The sequence below is a fragment of the Muntiacus reevesi genome, chromosome 7 (assembly GCF_963930625.1).
Source record: "Muntiacus reevesi chromosome 7, mMunRee1.1, whole genome shotgun sequence".
Lineage (NCBI taxonomy): Eukaryota > Metazoa > Chordata > Mammalia > Artiodactyla > Cervidae > Muntiacus > Muntiacus reevesi.
The window spans coordinates 49448255-49467181 of NC_089255.1; the positions used below are offsets into that span (position 1 = coordinate 49448255).

Consider the following 18927-nt stretch of genomic DNA (forward strand, 5'->3'; position numbering starts at 1 on the left):
GTTCGCGTCTTCCTAATTTTGGTCTTTCTGCTGTAACAGCACGTCAAGGACATCATCCTGCAGTCCAACCCGCTGCTGGAGGCCTTTGGGAATGCCAAGACGGTCCGGAACAACAACTCCAGCCGATTTGTGAGTTTCTTTCCTGTGATAGAGAGTGCCACCTGATTGATGTTGTTGACATTCCTGATTTAAGTTCTGTGTCCCCAAGGAAATAGGGGTTTTTCACACATTATCAGAAGGCTGCCTTTTTGAGCTTGTTTTTTACTTTTCTCTAGTGGTGAACTGTCAGACTTCAGTTCACCCTTTTTTTTTTAATTTTTATTATTATTATTATTTTTTTTTTTTTAATTAGTTGGAGGCTAATTACTTCACTCAGTTCACCCTTTGACTCAAGTTCTTTTTGAGCCTTGGGGATATAAATAAGATCATTTTTGAAACCAATTCTCAACTCAAGTTGCCTTCCTAAGGAAAGTGCAAGTGTCAGCTTTGGTCTTGGAGAAGTTTCTTTGCTTTGGGCACTGGAGAAAAGGCCATCTTTCCCAACTGAAGAACCCAGGAGACTGGATCCCAGGTCTTGTCACCTTGTTTTGCTTTGTAGATCTGTGGACCCTGGAGTGGACACTTTGATCCGGCACCTTGGAGACAAACTTCTTCCTGTCTGTTGGCCAGAGGGAGCTGACTGCTTACCCTACCCCTCTTGGCTTTTTGTGTGTATGTTTGGCATGTTCTTGTAACATAATGGCATGCCAGAGTAACTGACCTTAGCCTACATGTTGCTCCTAACTGGCCTGCTTACCGAAAGTAATGAAAACATCAGCCGAATGCCTTGAATGCCTAGTTAGGCGTTTTTCTGTCTGAGTGTCTCCCGAGGGGGTGAACTGGAAGGCTGGCAAGGATGAATATGAATATATTCCCTTTGACAAAAAGCCACGTTTACAGAGAAATGAATGTTTGCTCAGTAGCTTTGATTTATGTAGATTTTGTACCTTATCTCAACCATAGATTATGTCTGGCAGTAAAGCACTTAGGATACCATCTGTGATGTGGATTCTGTTCCATTTTAAAATAAATAAGTGAGAATTTTGGAGAAAAGAGATTTCTTTTTTATCCTTCTGTTTTAGAAGGAAGCTTCTATTTCCAAGAGATTTCTTACTAAGTTTTCATGGAGTAATTGTTAAGCTCCCTGGTGAGTTTTATCTGTCAGAATTGCCCTTACTTTCCTCACTGTTTAATACTATTCGAACTATTTACTCATTTGTTCTTTAATTTTTCTGCTCAATGCCAGGGCTATGTTATCTTGAAGTTTCTAGGTAATGAAATAAAAAAGATGTGAATGAATTTTTCACTGGATCCTTTCTTCCCTGATTGTCAATCTCAATCTGCCTTATAAAAATGGATTTGAGCAAATTTAACTCTCTAGCTACCCAACTTCCTTCTTTTGCCTTCCTTACTGAGCAGAAGAGTAACCAAATCAATATCTCCCTTGATATTTCCAGTGTAAATTATTCTTTTGTCTTTGGACAAGGAGGCTATAGCAGTCAGTTTTTGTAAAGAAAAGCAAAAATACTCAGAATTTATTATTTTTCTGATAACAGAATTTCATACAACCCTGATGGAATGGTGGGAAAAACGTATAGAAAGACAGTACACACACACACACACACACACACACACACACACACACACACACACACACACACACACACACACACACACACACAGAGATACACACAGCAGAATCTGATGGGGCATCAAAAGATGTGCTCATTAGTAATGAAAGAAATGTAAATTAAAACCATATATCATTTTCAGTCTCTCAGATGGTGACACATTAAGGAGGAAGACACTGTTAATTAAAGACTGACATCTTCTCCCAGGAGAGAAATTTGGCAGTTCTTATCAAAGTTTAAAATGCTCATTGTCTTTGACCCAACAATACTTTTAAGGTATATCCTTGTTCCCTATTAATAATAGTTTATTTTAAAAGATATCCATAATATATTCTTAATTTTTTTTGAAAAGTTTATAGGACAATATCTATAATATGGCCCCATTTTTATTTTAAAATGCACATTTATATAAAGCATAATTAAGGTATCTGCAAATCGATATTTGAATGTACTATTATAGCAATTAGCAGGAGGAGGTAGAAGCACTTCAGGGTGGGATTATGGGTAATTTTACTTCAAATGGACTTGCAGTGGGAGTCATAAAAATTCATCTATTTCCACTTACAAATCTTTTCAAGTTTCAAGAACTGTATTATGAAATATTTCAAACACTATTTTAAAATAAAACAGTGAACATTGAGGTACCCAGTACCTAATTTAAGAAGTAAAATATTACCAAGACCTGAGGTTTCTTTTCATTTACAAATTAAAATATCTTATCCTCTCTTTATATAGTTTCCTCCTTCCCTCAGGCTGCTTACAAAAAGACCAAACTTTTTGATCTCTCATTAGGGATTTTTGCCTTTTAAATTACAATTTTGAGTTGTGTATAAGCATTCCCGTTACGTTAGAGCAGTGATTCTCAAACTTGGCCACATACAAAAAACACCCAGGTGGACTTCCCTGGTGGTCCAGTGGTTAAGGATCCACCTACCAGTGCAGGGGATACAGGTTTGATCCTAGATCTGGGAAGATCTCACATACCGCGGAGCAACTGAGCCCATGTACCACAACTACTGAACCTGTGCTCTAGATCCCGGGAGCCGCACTGCTGAAGTCCACACACTCGAGAGCCTGTGCTACCCAACAAGAGAAGTCACTGCAATGTGAAGCCCTTGCATCGCAACAGGAGAGTAGCCCTGTGACGATCCAGCGCAGTCAAAAACCACAAACCAGCCAGGCCTCTTAGAGCTACTCATGTCTGGGTGCCACTTCCTAGCAACTGATTGACTTGTCTGGAATGGCATCAGGCAGCATTTCTTAAAGGCTCCCAGGATCTTTCTAGTGGGCAGCCAAGGTTGTGAACCATTTCCAGAAGGACTTGAGAGCTTGCCCTTTACCAAATCTGCCCTTCGTGGCTTTGACATCCTGTTTTGTTTAATTTCTCTCCCTAGATTGATAGGGAATGGTGGGGGGGGGGGGTGTCAAACACAAATGGACACTGAATTATTCCCTGCAGAACATGCCCAATGGGAAAGATGGAGAAGGATGGCCATGGAAGGAAGCATGAGGGATCATGTTGAGCAGACTTTGTCATGAACCACTGTGGTTCGGGATAGCAGTCGTTTGTGGTCCTCCTCTATATCTGCTGCTTCGGGATGTTTGTCTTGGGGTTTATTTTTGGGAGAGGGAGAGGCAAGAGTCAGCAGATTAAGACAAATAGACAATTAGACTGTGGCTTTCTTTTGTAGCCTTTTTGATACCCAGAATCGACATTAGCTTAGCAGGAACATAGCAGGTACTAGGTGGTATCCACAGGAGGAAAAGCACGCAGTGTGTATTTCTTCTCCTTAGTGAGTTAATGGTTCTGGTCAGAGACTTGTGGCTTGGCAGGCTTCATCCCTGAGATGATGGACTTCATCAGCATACACATTTAAAAAATATTAAATGCTAATGCAGTTAGGCTGGGTATGCTCTACGCATGCCTAGGTCACACCACTCCGTAAAACCCACATTCTCATCTTTTTTTTTTTTTCATCTTTTTCTTCATTTAAATTTATACTCCTGGACCCTTCTGAGGACTGAAGAGACGCTAAATTGTAGTTTTAAAAAAATTATTTACTTAACAAATCTGAACACCTTTTCAGCTACAGTCCAGGGTTTTATTCTCTTTTGTTCCCTATTAGCAGTCATTTAAAAGGAAATGTTAACAAGAACAACAGTGACAAATCCCCACACCCACAGCTAACTGGAAAGAACTTATAAAAGTACTTTTATTTCATGTTAGCATATTAGATGCTCCTGGGATAAAAAGAAATTGCTTTTGCTCAAAGCCATGAAAATAAGTCTCTCAGAAGGAAAATTTGATTCCTTTGAAAGAGGCTGGCAGAGTTCACTCTTGTTAGATCAAGAAGACCATGTGATTTTTTTGTCTTATTCTTTACAGCTTCTGGTTTAGCAGACAAGCACCTACTAAGGGAAAAGGGGAAGGAATATAGTGAGTGTGTCCATATTTAGTCGGGTTAGATGATAGAATTCTCTCTTTCAATACAGAATTGTATGATTGGACAAAGGCACAGGTTATTGTCTGATAGGAAACAGTGAGGAAGTCTAGACCAGAACTGGGAATAATTCAGAACATGTCTTTCATTAATGAATTTCCTTGAATTATATGCTGTGTCCCAAGCCTGCTTGGAACATCATGTTTTTGTTCATCGACCACTAAAGGAAGTCCCTAATTTTCTTGCAGGGAAAATACTTTGAAATCCAGTTCAGCCCAGGTGGGGAACCAGATGGTGGAAAGATCTCCAACTTCCTTCTGGAAAAATCTAGGGTGGTGATGAGGAACCCTGGCGAGAGGAGTTTTCACATATTTTACCAGGTTTTCCTTTTATTTCTTTCCTACTTCTCTATTCCTTCTCCACATTTAAAATGTTCTTCTCTTGGTCCTCACATCCTCAGGGGGAGATAGTCTAGGCTGGCCAACGCTTGAGTCTTTACTAACGCAGGATGTGCAAGTCAGTGTGCAAAGAACGTGAGGATGCCCTTCCCTGCAGGCAGGATAAGGTCTAGCTGGGTGAGAAGACAAAAATTTCCCTAAAGTAAAGCAATCAATAAAGTGTTGATACACTTCAGAACAAAAGTAGGGATGTTTGATTCTTGGCTAAATAGGAGGTCACGAGGGGAGATGTAACTGGGACAATAAGGAGAGCTGTTAAGGGGGCACAAGATGGTGTGGAGGAGAGGTCGACTCAGGTTGAGTCAGATGGTCTGAACAAAGCAAGAAGGAGGGATGCGGAGGTGGGGAGATGGGAGAGGTGGAGGGGAAGGGATGGGTAAGCTAATGAATGAGCTAGGCTCCAGCCGGATTGCAAGGGCAGAGGTCTCCAAAAGGTGAACTGTGGGAAGAAAGACTTGAAAAAGACTTGAGGTATTTCTTGCCAGGTCAAAAAGTTTTGGCTTAGACTCTCAGAAGCCATGGAGAGTTTGGGGTTAGAGCAGTCGGCCAGATGCTTTTAAAGTATGTTCCAGGCTTCAGCAATCATTTGTTTCAACTGTTTTTTTAAATGTTTTTTAATGATTATTGATTTTTATTGGAACATAATTGCTTTGAATGGTTTTTAAGTATTTGAAAGTTTAGTGATACCATAAACAATTTTTTTAATGTATAAATTTTTGTATTAGTGCTTCATATACTGGGGACCCACATTATATTTTCTTTGAAGAATCAGCTGCAACTGTTAGGTGTTGTTTTGTTTTTTGTTTTTGTTTTTAATTTTTTGTTAGAGTTTGATGATTATTGAATTTGAAGGAAGTTAAGCTATGTTGATTGCTCCCATTTCAGTCTTTTCAATTACATAGACATGTTAGGTGATGGCAAACAATTCTTCTGGTTAGAATCTATTGGTTTAAAATATCCATAAATGACCAAAAGCTTCTGTCAATTCAGTAATGCTTCTAATTGTATTAATCAAAGCACCATGTACAGGTCTTTGAAAAGTAATTTCATGTATCACAAACACTATATTATTTATTGAGCACTGGACAGAAGTTCATCATTATTTCCCAGACGCTGTACTATAAATGCCAGCCCAACCTCCCTTCAGAATCCTCTGCCCACAAGTTGGAAAACCCCAGCCTGGGAACTGGGGAAGTGATGAGTTCAGGGTAAGACAGAGTTTAAGATTCTGATATAAAAGTGATAGTAGAAGCTGTGAAATAGGTGAGACTCCTGTACGAGTGAATGTGGAGAGAAAAATCATGCTCATTTAGGACCTGGGGACCTGGAGACCACCTGTGGGATAAGGGAGGCTTTGAGGAGCCAGGAAAGTAGTCAGAGATCCTGCAGTGTCACCGAAGCCAGGGGAAGCTTGCGGGGTGCAGGGCAGGATCACATATTCAGAGCTTGCGGGAGAAGGATGAGGCAAGGGCCTGGGGACCCAGCAAGGACTGGTGGCTTCAGCCTCTGGAAAGCAGCAGAATGGTGAGGAGGAGGAAGAAACCAGATGAGGAAGGAGAGGAAGGAGACTGTGCATCTTGAAGGATTTCAGGGTCAAGGAAAAGCTTCTGAAGAAGACAAAGAAGCATGTGCCTGTAGATTGGAGAGAAAGAAAGGGATGTTTGAACTTTCAGGTGAAGGGAGTGCATGATCTGGGCGGGAGAACACTGAGACAGATGGGAGAAGTTCTTCCCTAGACAAAACCAAAACCAAACCAAGAGGAAAAGGAAGAGAGTGGCACAAAGATTTTAAGGAGATGGGGGAAAAACCAAGGGAACCTGATGTAATAGGATGACCGAGACTTCTCCATAATGGAGAGGAGGTTCCCTGTTTTAGGGGTGTGAAGCTGGGATGCCATGAGGAACTCAACTAAGATGAAGACGTGTGGATGGGGGTGGGGGCCAGCGGTGGCTGGCGCTGGCTTGCATGCAGTGTGCATTTCTTCCTTCAGTGACACCTCAGTGTGAAATCAGTCATGGTAGGAATATTTGCACCACCAAAGTTAGCAACTGCTGCAAATTCATTCCCCACCCCCACCTCAAGAATGGATTGCTGAGGACTTCCCTGGTGGTCCAGTGGAAGAGAATGCATGTGCCAACACGGGGAACACAGGTTTGATCCCTGGTCCAGGAGGGTTCCCCATGCTGTGGGGCAGCTAAGCCCGTGGTGCCACAAACTCTGAGCCCGTGCTCTGCAACAGTGAGAAGCCCAGGGGCCACAGCTAGGTAGTAGGTCTGCACTTGCTGCAGCTAGAGAAACCCACACAGCAGAGCCAGAAAAAGAGAGAGAGAGAAAATGGGTTGTTGGACATTTTCTCGCACACCTATGGGGCCCATGCTCAGAACTAAGGTAGATACCAGAGACAGAGCAGAAAGCCAAGGCACAGGACACCAGCGTGGGGGACCTGAGGCTGCACTTGAATGTGCATCGCGCTGTGAGAAGCTTGGCGAGTCCAGCTGCCCTTTAAGAAACCTTGATACGGACTCACATTGTTGTACAATAACAGCTAACACAAGGTTGTAAAACAAATATACTCCGACCAAGAAAATGAAAAATAAGAGTTGGACTCCACCAAAAATAAAAAAAGAGCCATGTGCAAGTTGAGCAGGAACAAAGTAGTTATAATCTAGCTTGCTCTCCACCGTTCCAAGGGATCTCACCAGTGTAACTGTGCAATTCTGTGTGTCAGATAAGGGAGAATTCTCAGTCCTTGCAGGTCTAATCAGAGTTAAGAACTAGAATTTGCAGAGATGATTTAGGGCTACTACACAGAGAGCAGATATTCTGAAGCCCCTTCGTATTTTTGAGACCCGGAGCATCCATCCATTTAGGAAGCAGGGTTAGGAGGTCTGATCGCCTGGACTCCGGGGGACTCGTGTGGTACCCTTGCCTGATCCATAGGCTCCACCACACACTTGCCACTTTCTCTTGCTCCAGCTTATTGAGGGCGCCTCCCCAGAGCAGAAGCATGGCCTGGGCATCACCACCATGGACTATTATTACTACCTGAGCCTCTCGGGATCTTACAAGGTGGATGGCATTGATGACAAGAAGGAGTTTCAGGAAACTCTGGTAAGTGCTGGTGCAGGCTGGGCACGATCTGACATTTAGACCAGGTGTTGTCTATGGCAGAAAGGGCAGGGGAGGTGAACAAAGCAAAGAGCGACCTGAAACATCACCTCTTTCTGCTGGAAGTGCTCCATTTCTTAAAACACACGTGTAAACACCCTTATATAGCCATCAGCCCAGTTGCCAGAGGACTACTTAATGATTAAACATGGTAATAAAAAAGTTCGTCATTACCCCTCTCTAGGTGTTCTGATTCACATAGAAACTATTTTCAGTAATGTGTTTACCATACCTGTTTGCTGAAAGCTTACACAGTTGTTGAGCTGTTTCCTTACAAAGACAAACCAAAAATTATGATCTTAATCAGGTTTAGAGGGACTTCCCTTGTGGCCCAGTGGCTAAAACTCCAGGCTCCCAATGCAGGGAGCCCAGGTTCAATACCTGGTCAGGGAACTACATCCCACATGCCACAACTAAGACTCAATACAGCGAAATAAATATTAAAAAAAAAAAAAAATCAGGTTTAGGAATCTTAGAACACCTTCAATCTCATCTCCACCTCAGTGTTTACAGGTCAGAGGGCAGGCCCAACTCCATTCTTCTTACATTGTGTATACATTTTGGTACACACTGTGAATTCAGGTAGATTATTGAGGGTTCACATCCTTGGGGAAACAACTTACTAACTCAATCAATCTAGAACTTTCTGGGATTTCCCTGGTGGTCCAGTGGTTAAGACTCCATGCTTCCACTGCAGGGGGCACATGTTTAAAACCTGGTCAGAAAATGAACAGCCCACATGCCATGTGGTGCTGCCAAAAGAAATTTTAAAAATAAAAAATAGAACGTTCTAGAGGTGGACCATTCACCCATTTAGCCTCAAGGAACTGCATCACCGCTGTCCTTTAAGTCAGGTACCAGCCTGGCTCATCCCTCAGCCTGGATCCAAAACCAAGTGGGGAAACTGAATGGGCAATTGGAGGTACAGTTTCCGGTAGCAGGGGGGCTGACATTTGTGCTTGAAAGGGGCAGACTGTGTCGCAGGTGTCAGGAAAGGAGGTGGCATCAAGGGGCCACGTGGCCTCAGAGGAGGTGGGAAAAAACGTGCAGACAGGCCTGCAGCAGTCTTAGAAAAGAGCCCCCTTAAGATATGGGTATCTAAGACTCAGGCCTTTCATCTCCTTTTATTTGAATTTAGTGGATCTCAGAAACAAAGCTTTTCTAATGATGCTTTTATTTGGTTTTCCTGGAATTGTTCAAGATTATTTTGCAAGTACAATTTATTCTCAGCCCTCCCAATGAAGAGGAAAATCTGTGAGAGTTTGGAGTGGCTGGAAAGCAGCACTGGTGCCCTTAGAGGGAGAGGGTAGCAACAAGGAAAAAAGACAAGAACGGACTTGTTGACTGGGCAGCTGCCTCTGCATCTGAATATCTTTTCTCCAGAGCCTTCTCGCATGTATTTCTAGACGATTACATGTTCACATTGGGCAGGTTATTTATCGGGCTCCCCTGGTGGTTCAGTGATATAGAATCCGCCTGCAATGCAGAAGATGTGGGTTCAATCCCTGGGTCGGGAAGATCCCCTGGAGAAGGAAATGGCAACCCGCTCTAGTATTCCTGCCTAGAGCATCCCAGAGACTGAGGAGCTTGGTGGGTTACAGTCCATGGAGTCACAGAAGAGTTGGGCATGACTGAGTGACCAAACCACAAAAAAGAAATTTCAAGACTAAACTACCTTTCCAGCACCGTGTTGAGATTTGAACGTGTGAGAGGGCATTGGTCAGTGAAACTGTCTTATGGTGACTTCCAGCTACCGTTGCAGACTAAGCCATGTGTAACTGCACAACCCCATCCAAGCTTTGGTTTCTTTCTGATATGCTTCCATAGCTGGTGACCGACTTGTCTGGGTCGTTTCTCTCCCCTCTTCCAGCATGCCATGAACGTAATTGGGATCTTTGCGGAGGAGCAGGCACTGGTGCTACAGATAGTGGCGGGGATTCTCCACCTGGGAAACATCAGCTTCAAGGAAGTTGGCAATTATGCGGCCGTGGAGAGTGAAGAGTGTGAGTGATTTGGGCACACGGTTGCCAAATGAGGGGATACAGTGTTTAGTTCTGATCAGAATAACTCACCACTTTCCTCTGCTTTGGGTTTTTGGGGAAGAAAGGCTGAGAAGACTGGCATGTCTTGCTGTGGCATAACTGAAGGGCCTCATGAGAGTCTGTGCCTCTTCTGTGCACCCAACCTAGGGACCACTGATGAAGTTATTCTGGTTTATCTTTAACCTTGGGGAAACCTGGCAGAATTTTACATGTAGGTTTAAAAATAAAGTGATACTTTAATGAGAATTAGAATTGTTTCCTACTAAAAATCTTTTCTGTAACTGATCTTTAGGGTTAATAGTCACCTGAAGTTTCTCTCAGGATGTAAGTAAATATGGATAGCTCACAGGTTTGTAAGTTGCCCCGTGGGTTGGATTAGATTGGGTTTCTGAAAACAAGGGCGGGGGGGTAATGGACACTGTTGTGTTGATCTTGCTGATGATGTCTTTAATGGCCCCTCTGCAGCAGTCAGAAGACCTAAACGATTGCTTTTACCCTTTGAGAAGGAATCAGGTGCGCCCTGCTGAGGCGCACTCCTGCTTCTGTGTATACCGCTGTGCTACAGCCGCTGTGGCGTGTGACTTTAGCCTCTTTGTCATCGGTCAGCTCTCCAGGCTGCTCTCAGAACCCACACATCCTTTAACCACCCAGGAAGACGTTTCTTCCTTTCTCAGCATTCTTCCAAGATGATAAATTTAGATGCCCAGTAATAAATAGTATCCTACTCATTGCTGACAGTGCAGTGAGGCTCTTTCCATTCCAAATAAGGTTCTTTTTTTATATTTTTGTTCTCTTTGGTGATAAAAGAGGGAAGTTCTGCTAACTTTAGATGTCTGTCTGATAAGGAGAAACATGAATTATGTTTACCAGGGAAGGGAGTGGGGTGGAAAACAATAAATGCACAGTGTATCCATAAAGTCTAGAAGCACAACCCAGTAAGAATAACTATGTTTTCATACTTTATGTGCTTTATCCTTCACATTTAACAAATGCATGTATGTGTCCAGGAGGGTCATGAACACTTGCCTTTCAACACTGACCTTTCCGATTTCTTGAGAGTTTCTATAGACGTACATTGGAATTCTCTTGCTTTCTTACAATCCTTTAGGCTGGAGGAAAAGGTCATGGCTTTGACACAGCAAGTATTTTCCTGGATGCTTGAGCCAAGAAGCCTCCTCAGCCAACTGGATAAAACCCAAGATTGGCAACTGCCATGAGATCCCCTGATTGAAAGTGGTGTGGGGCTATCGCCATCAGAGAAGGCTATGCTTGAAGCCAAAGAGCTTTAACAGAGAAATAGGTCCTTCTCCCGGTCGTATTGTTTTCTTCCAGTTGGTAATACCTAAACATGGTTCAGGGTAGTACATGATCATCACAGTTCTCACATCTACTCATTTGCTAGTCAGAATCTGCCTGCAATGCGGGAGACCTGGGTTCAATCCCTGGGTTGGGAAGATCCCCTGGGGAAGGGAAAGGCTACCCACTCCAGTATTCTGGCCTGGAGCATCCCGTGGACTGTATAGTCTGTGGGATTGAAAAGAGTCAGACATGACTGAGTGACTTTGACTTTCACTTTCACTGTTTGCCTCTGTAGTAGGAACCACTGTTTCCAATCTGTTGTATTCCTTTCAGGGGAATATTGCGCTCCTAAGAAACTCTTCTCTTTTTCCCTACTATTCTACATTAGTGGGAGTTTATAACATGCTCTACAGTTGATTTTTCATTCCACATTGTATCTTGGAGATTATTCTATAGCAATTCATTAAGAAGCTTCGTTTAAAATATATATATATATTTTGTTATTTTATAATTGATTTACAATGTGTTAGTTTCAAGTGTACAGCAGAGTGAATCAGTCATGCCTATACACATGTCCACTCTTTTTTAGATTCTTTTCCTTTATAGGCCGTTACAGAGTAGACCTCCCTGTGCTACACAGTAGGTTCTGATTGGTTCTGTCCTCTGTGTAGTAGTGTGTATATGTCCATCCCAATCTCCCAGTTTATCTCTCCCCCTCTCTTATTCCCTGGTGACCATAAGTTTGTCCTCTGTATCTGTCGCTCTGTTTCTAATTTTGTAATTTGTACCCTTTTTTTGAGATTCCATATATAAGCAATATCATATATTTGTCTTTCTCTGGCTGACTTATTTCACACAGTATGACAATCTCCAGGTCCATCCACATTGCTGAAAATGAGGAAACCCCATCCTTCTCAAAGCTGCATTAGCATTCCACTGCCTGACTAGCATTTAGTGTATTTGAACCCATCATCTGTTGGTGGACATAAAGATGGTTTCCTGTTACTCTTCCAATTACTTAAAATGAATAAGCTGGTTTGTGTTATCTTTCTCATATTTGACTTTAATATATGGAATACAGTTATAGAGGGAAGGCTGGAAGAAAGCAGACTTTTCTTAGCTATTGTATTGTAGAAAAAAAAATTGTAAAGACTTTGATTGCAACTGGTCTTCTAAAGCAGAATATTAAATGCAAAATAGCTTAAGAACTTTGTTGAAGGAAATAAAAATACTACTTAAGTAACCACGGGTGTAGAGTAACAGTGCCCCTTCTTTGCCTTTGTTATCAGTGGGTTAGAAAACACAGACCCTCAACACCCAAGATTGACAAACCACATTTACTTTGCCATTTCTTTTAAATTTGTAACAGGGAGTTTTGTTTTGCTACATCTTTTTGGTTTCTCTCTATTCCCTATACTTAAATGGAAAAATTCAATCCAACTTTGCTTTACACTTGAATGCAGTAGTAGAAATCTATCCTCATTATCAAAATGTGCTAAAACATTCTTTTCTAGTGGGTTCTTTTATGCCCTGCATAATTCTGTTTAACTCTACCAGAGTTATGTCAGCATTTTTAAAATTAATCAGTGCCTTCTCCTTGCTCTCTCTTTCCCAACCCATTCCCCCAGCCTCTGAACTTCCAAACTGCCGCTCCTATCCAGCCATTCTCGCATACACCTTCAGAGAAATTCATAGCCGGAACAAAGTCAATATGAGCAGCCCCTACAGTTTCAGCACCAGGGAAGCCATAGAAGATACTATACTTGAAAAACATGGCAAGCATATTTTGGAAAAACAAGTACTAGATTTCCTCTCTAGATTTCTTAGCTGTGTCGCTAAGCTTGTGACTCTGCTTCTTGACCAAAACTCCCTGCCTTGTTTTTCGAGTGCCTGGGGTCCTTCACTTTTGCCCTGTTCTACTTAAGAAAATACAAGGCCTGGAAGGATATTGTTTTCTTGTCTGTCTTGTCTATTTCATCTCAAGGACCCTAGGACTTATGCCATGTTGTTTTATTTCTTTAGCTGTGACCGTAATGGTAATGCCATAAAACATTTCTACCAACCATTTTAACTGTGTCCCTAGTTTAGCATGGTTGGGGGCTTGGGAGAAGCCCATGTTTCATCTACGTGTTATCTGCCTAGTGAGAGTGATAATAACCAACACTGTAGTTTTCTCCTTCATGAAGACCTCCTCACTAAGTGTCTTTTGATTCTCACGCAAAGCTGCACATGTGATTTACAGGGATCTTATGTCCTTGTTCTGTGCAAGGTAATTTTTCATTTTGGCAGAAGACACATCCAGATTCCTAAACATATGTGTGGTGAAACTAAACTTAAAGGAAACTGGCCATTGGCAAATTAGCGTGTTTAATTTTGTTCACATGCCCTTTGAAAAAGGAAGCCCTCTCCCCGTCAGAGCATTTCTGTGCAACAGTCACATAGATGATAAATACCTTGTTCTAGCATTGCACTTTTTCAAAATGCTTTCACTGACTTAATCTCATTGGAAGGTATATACTGAGAAATGTCAGCCTGTTACATTCCAATACCATCTGTGAAACTCAAACAGATTATCTTTATTGGGAGCTTTATGATTTTTGAGCATTATCATAAGGTCTTTAATAAAAATTCCTTTATCAGAGAATTTTGGCAAAACTTTATGCAGAAAAAAGAGAATTCATATCCAAGTTTCAGAATTTTGATTTGTGTTCATAAAAAATCTTTCATTAGTACTGGAAAAAAATCTGAGCATTCTTTCACGTCCAGGAATCTCATGCTTGTCATTTATTCTTACTAGAGTATTTCGACCAAAAAGTCAAGAAAACCTGTTTGTATCTCTGGGCCCCCTCTTGGTGAGTTTTCTTGGCTTGAGACAATTTGCTGAGCTGTGAGAACCTCACCTTTTCTATCTGAAGGCCACAAGCTATGCCAACTGCATGTCCTTAGTATGGGATGTTTGTTCTGTGGTGTGACTACCACAGTCCCCTCTTGTACTCTGCCCCAGGGAAATCTGGTAACATGTGTCTCTAGAAGCCATCCAGGCCCCCTTTGACTCCATACCAAATATCCCCTACCATTCAATTCCACCGTCAGAAATTCATCCTAATCTTTTAATCACCTGTCTTGACCTTCATCTCCAGCCAGTTCTCACCTCAGCCGTGTCTCCCCTACCCAGGGTCCTTGTCTTTGCACATCCCACTCCCCTCTTTCCCCTCTTTTTTCTTCCTCTGCATTTGTGCAAACCCTGCTCAGCCTTTTAGCCCCTCCCCTTCTCCCCACCAAAATCCCACATCTTCCTTGACCACCCCAGCAAACAGTAATATCTCTCTGTCCTAAGTTCCTCCAGGGACTTTATTGCCTGTCCATGTCACATACTCAGCTTTTTGTAGGCTTCTTTATTTGGTAAACTATCTTTGCCCCATCTAAATTGTCTTCAAGATTTCTTAAGTATTTTATATCCTGTCTTCTGTCTTTAGTAACCCAACACATGGTAAGTACTCAATAAACTATGTGATTTGTTATCATTATAAGTTTGATGAAATCAGGTGCTTCAAGCTGGGAATGATGATTCTATGAAAACACTGTACCGAAAAGGAAGAAAAAACAGTATTTCGAGCCAAAAAAATGTTTCTTCATTTAGTTCCTTCCGAGCTGTCTTGCTGCAGACTTGGAAAGATGTCCATTTTAGGCATTTGGCTGTGATCTCAGTAGGGGGGGATTGATTTGCCACCCTTCTTGGATCACTGATTTGTATTATTGAAAGTCTCGGTCGTCATAGGAATTGACTCATGTAATAGAAAAATTGGGAAAAGTTAAAATGGATGGATGTGTGTGAGATCTCTGATAAGCAGTCTTCATTACAGTGAAAGATCTTGGAGGCTAATGATGGTTGGTATTCTTGCATGTGTGCACACACATGCCTTCATGTATTTGTGAGAGGAATTGTTAAAAATCTGAAAGACAGTCATGTTTTTTGTTTTGTTTTGTGTAGTTTTGGCTTTTCCTGCCTATCTCCTGGGGATCAACCAGGACCGGTTGAAAGAAAAAACGTAACAAGCCGACAGATGGACAGCAAGTGGGAGGCAAGTCAGAGTCTATCCATGTGACCCTCAACGTAGAGCAAGCCTGTTACACCAGGGATGCCCTTGCCAAGGCCCTGCATTCCCGGGTCTTTGATTTCTTGGTAGATGTAAGTAAACACACATTGACCTTGTTGGGGCTTCATATTCTAACGTCATGTAAAGAGTAAAACATCTCAGAGCTTTGTTTTCACGTTTTGGCTCATTCCGTATGTGATCATCACTTTACTCCTCCATGTTTTTATCCTCACACTGGAACCATTTTTTTACTTTTCCACTTTTACTTCTAGTATTGTCCAGCGAAAAAATATGGTAACAGCTTTTTGTGGACAAAATATTTAGTAAAGCCAGAACTACAGACCAGAAAAAGGGGAGGCCCCACTGTCATAAATCTTTCAGCTTAAAGGTCTAGAATTTTGTATTTGTCACCTATTGTTATGTTACAAATTAACCCAAAACTTAGTGGCTTAAAATAGTAAGCATTTATTTTTTCACAGTTTCTGTGGATCAGCTATTTGGAGGTGACTTAGTTTGGTGGTTCTGACTCAGGGATGAGAGGGCAAAAAGATGCTGATTAGAACTACAGGGCTTGACGAGGGTTGGAGAATCTGGTTCCAAGATGGTGTCCATATGTCTATTGGCAGGATGCCTCAGTTCCTTGCTATATGGGCGGCGTTTTTGGAGCTGCTTGAATATCCTCACAACATGGGAGTTGATTTCCCCTAGAATGAGTAAGAGAAAGAGCAAGGAAGAAGCTGCAAAGGTTTTGATGTCCTAATCTTGGACTCAAATATTGCTACTCTGTCAGCTTCTGTTCATTAGAAACAAGTCACCAAGGACAGCCCACAGTTAAGAGCAGAGGATTTAATTTCCAATTTTGGGGGGAGAGGAGTGTGAAAGACTTTTTGGACGTATTTTTTAACTACCACAGACTTTTAAAATGATGGTGTAACCATACAGATATTATATCTAAATATGCATATACATACATATTTATATATGTATATAACTTATAGATTCTGAAAAGTAGTCTCTCAGCACTGCCACTGACAGTGATAGTCTGTGTTAATCACTGTAGCTTGTAAAATGGTTAGAATAATAATAGCAGGCACTTATATAGCACTTACTACATGCCGGATACTGGTCTAAGTATTTTAGAAAAAAAATAATTCTTATAACAACTCTGTGACATAGGTATTATTATCTTTAAACATATAAGCTAACTCTGAGGCACAGAGAGGTTCGGGAACTTCCCGAAGGTCACACCACTATTAAGTGATAAACCTAGGACTTAAACCCAGGTAATTTGGCAGAGCTCCAGCTGTTTCACTCCTCTACCTTTTGTATATTTCAGCCAGAAAGAACCCCAGGGAACCCCAGTCAACGGACAACAGGCTGGCCATTAGGTCCAGAAAGTCTGTGTTTCATTCCAGGCAACATCTGTAAGGCTTAAAGTATTGTTGGGTGTGTTTAGGGTTGAGTAGGTCAGAGCAGGGTAGGGTAAATATTCTGTGTACTTCTTATGGTTATATTAATGATAAGATTGCTTAGAAAGGTCAGGGTTATACAAAACATTAGTCATGCTTTTAACTTGTCCAGGCCCGTCATTATACTAACAAGCGAATCTTAGCCGAGAATTGGTGATTTCACCCAAGGCCATTCAGCAGGAGGGTTGTGCCAAACTGGGATTAGAACCTACATCTCTTGTCTCTGTTCAGTGAACCTTCCAGTGCTGGCCTTCCACTTTATTTCCTTTCTGTCTTCCCTTGATTGTGTGGTGTAATGGGGCAGATTCCCTGTATAAGTGATACTAATTGGAGCTGACATTTATTAAGCCCTGACTCTTGTGCCAGGCACTGGGCTAAGTGCTATACATCATTACCTGTTGGCTGATAAAAGATGAATGTCATTTTCTTTGCCTGGAAAACAACTCTGGTACTTAAAAACTCCTCCGATTATTCTCAACCCCCAGGAATTTTTCTCTTACTTTCCTCCCTCCCCTGCAGGCCTGACTGACCCCCTCTAACCTACACCCGCCTCCTAACACTGTCTGTTTCATTGATAACACACCTCTTTTCACAGTGGTCAAGAACACAGATATAATCATCATACTACTTAAATTGAATTCCAGACCCTTCCTCTTATCCAGTGTGGTTTTATACATTATGATGTTATCAGTGTCATTAAGAGGATTGTAGCGAGAACTAAATGAAAACAACACTTGGGAAGCCCTTCCCAAAGCCTGGTGAATGTTGAATCCATGTAAAGTTGCTTTTCATTACCATCGCTTTAATACTAATTAATGGCATTACTGTCCACAGTTGCCTCTGAGAATAAAGACTGTCTTGTTGACATTTCCTCCCATATTATGTTAGATGATCATTAACTGACTACAGGGCATACCTTGTTTTATTATGCTTTGTGGATACTTGTTTTTTTTACAAACTGAAGGTTTGTGGCAACTCTGTTGAACAAACCTATCAGTGGCCTCTTTTCTGACAACATTTGTTCATTTCATGTCTCTGTCACATCTTGGTAATTCTGGCAATATTTCAAACTCATTATTATATTTGTGATGGTGCTCTGTGATCAGTGATCTTTGATGTTACTACTATGACTTGCTAGGGCTTCCCTGGTAGCTCAGATGGTAAAGCGTCTGCTTACAATGCAGGAGACCCGGTTCAATCCCTAGGTCGGGAAGATACCCTGGAGAAGGAAATGGCAACCCACTCCAGTACTCTTGTCTGGAAAATCCCATGGACAGAGGAGCCTGGTAAGCTGCAGTCCTTGGGGTCTCGAAGAGTCAGACACGACTGGGATATTTCAAACTTTTTCATTATTATATTTGTGATGGTGCTCTGTGATCAGTGATCTTTGATGTTACTACTATGACTTGCTGAAGGCTCAGGTGCTAGCTTTTGTTTTTTTTTTTTAGCAATGAAGTAATTTTTAATTAAAGGTATGTACATTTTTTTATATGTAATGCTACTTAAAAGACTGCGCTTAATAAACTACATACATTATAGTATAAGCATCTTTTATATGCACTGGAAACAAACAAAAAAAAGGTGTGACTCACTGTGATATTTGCAGTATTGCAATGGTCTGGACCAAACTCACGGTATCTCTTATGTATGCCTATACTGGATGGGGTTAATGGAAAGAATATTTACAAATCCTGCAATATTGGTTCTTTTTTCTGAAACAGGTTTTGCTTCACTCATCCAAGATGATATTTTATTCTAATTCTCAAGACTTCTTAAGAAAAACTAGTTCTGCCAGAAATGAATGATTTTCATCATGAAGCAAGGTTTTTTTTTTCTACAGTGCTACTCTTTTTTTTTTTTTTTTTAAGATTCTGGTGGTTTTCCCACAAACTTGACATTGCACTGAGGCCTTTTTTAAGGGGCAGTTCATCTGTCTTCTTGTCTGCTTCCGTTTCCATAGGCAGTAGTATCTGCTTTTCTTATCCCCATGCATGCCCATTTTTAATATGACTATGAAAGGAGTTAATTACCATGCTGGTTACTTTCTTCTAGTCTATCAACAAAGCAATGGGAGAAGGACCACCAGGAATACAACATTGGCGTCCTAGACATCTATGGCTTTGAAATATTTCAGGTAAGACCAGCTTGAGTAATTAAAGACAAAGAAGGGTAATGCTTTTCACCTGGCTTGAAAGAAATAATTCTAGGGAATGAAAAAAGAATCATTGTGGCTCACTTTTGTCTTTTTGAGTTCTTCATGTACCTATACTAAATTAGTATCTC

At 41.4% G+C, this 18927-nt stretch overlaps 1 protein-coding gene across 1 annotated transcript in view; it reads left to right on the forward strand.

The window, feature by feature from the left end:
* MYO1E (myosin IE) overlaps positions 1 to 18927 on the forward strand; it is a 211836-nt gene that overhangs the window by 128764 nt on the left and 64145 nt on the right. Inside the window, 9 exon segments of the mRNA XM_065942033.1 lie at positions 40 to 129; positions 4360 to 4491; positions 7546 to 7680; positions 9608 to 9740; positions 15070 to 15125; positions 15128 to 15155; positions 15158 to 15267; positions 18697 to 18714; positions 18716 to 18778. Of these exon segments, the coding sequence (XP_065798105.1) occupies positions 40 to 129; positions 4360 to 4491; positions 7546 to 7680; positions 9608 to 9740; positions 15070 to 15125; positions 15128 to 15155; positions 15158 to 15267; positions 18697 to 18714; positions 18716 to 18778 (765 nt within the window).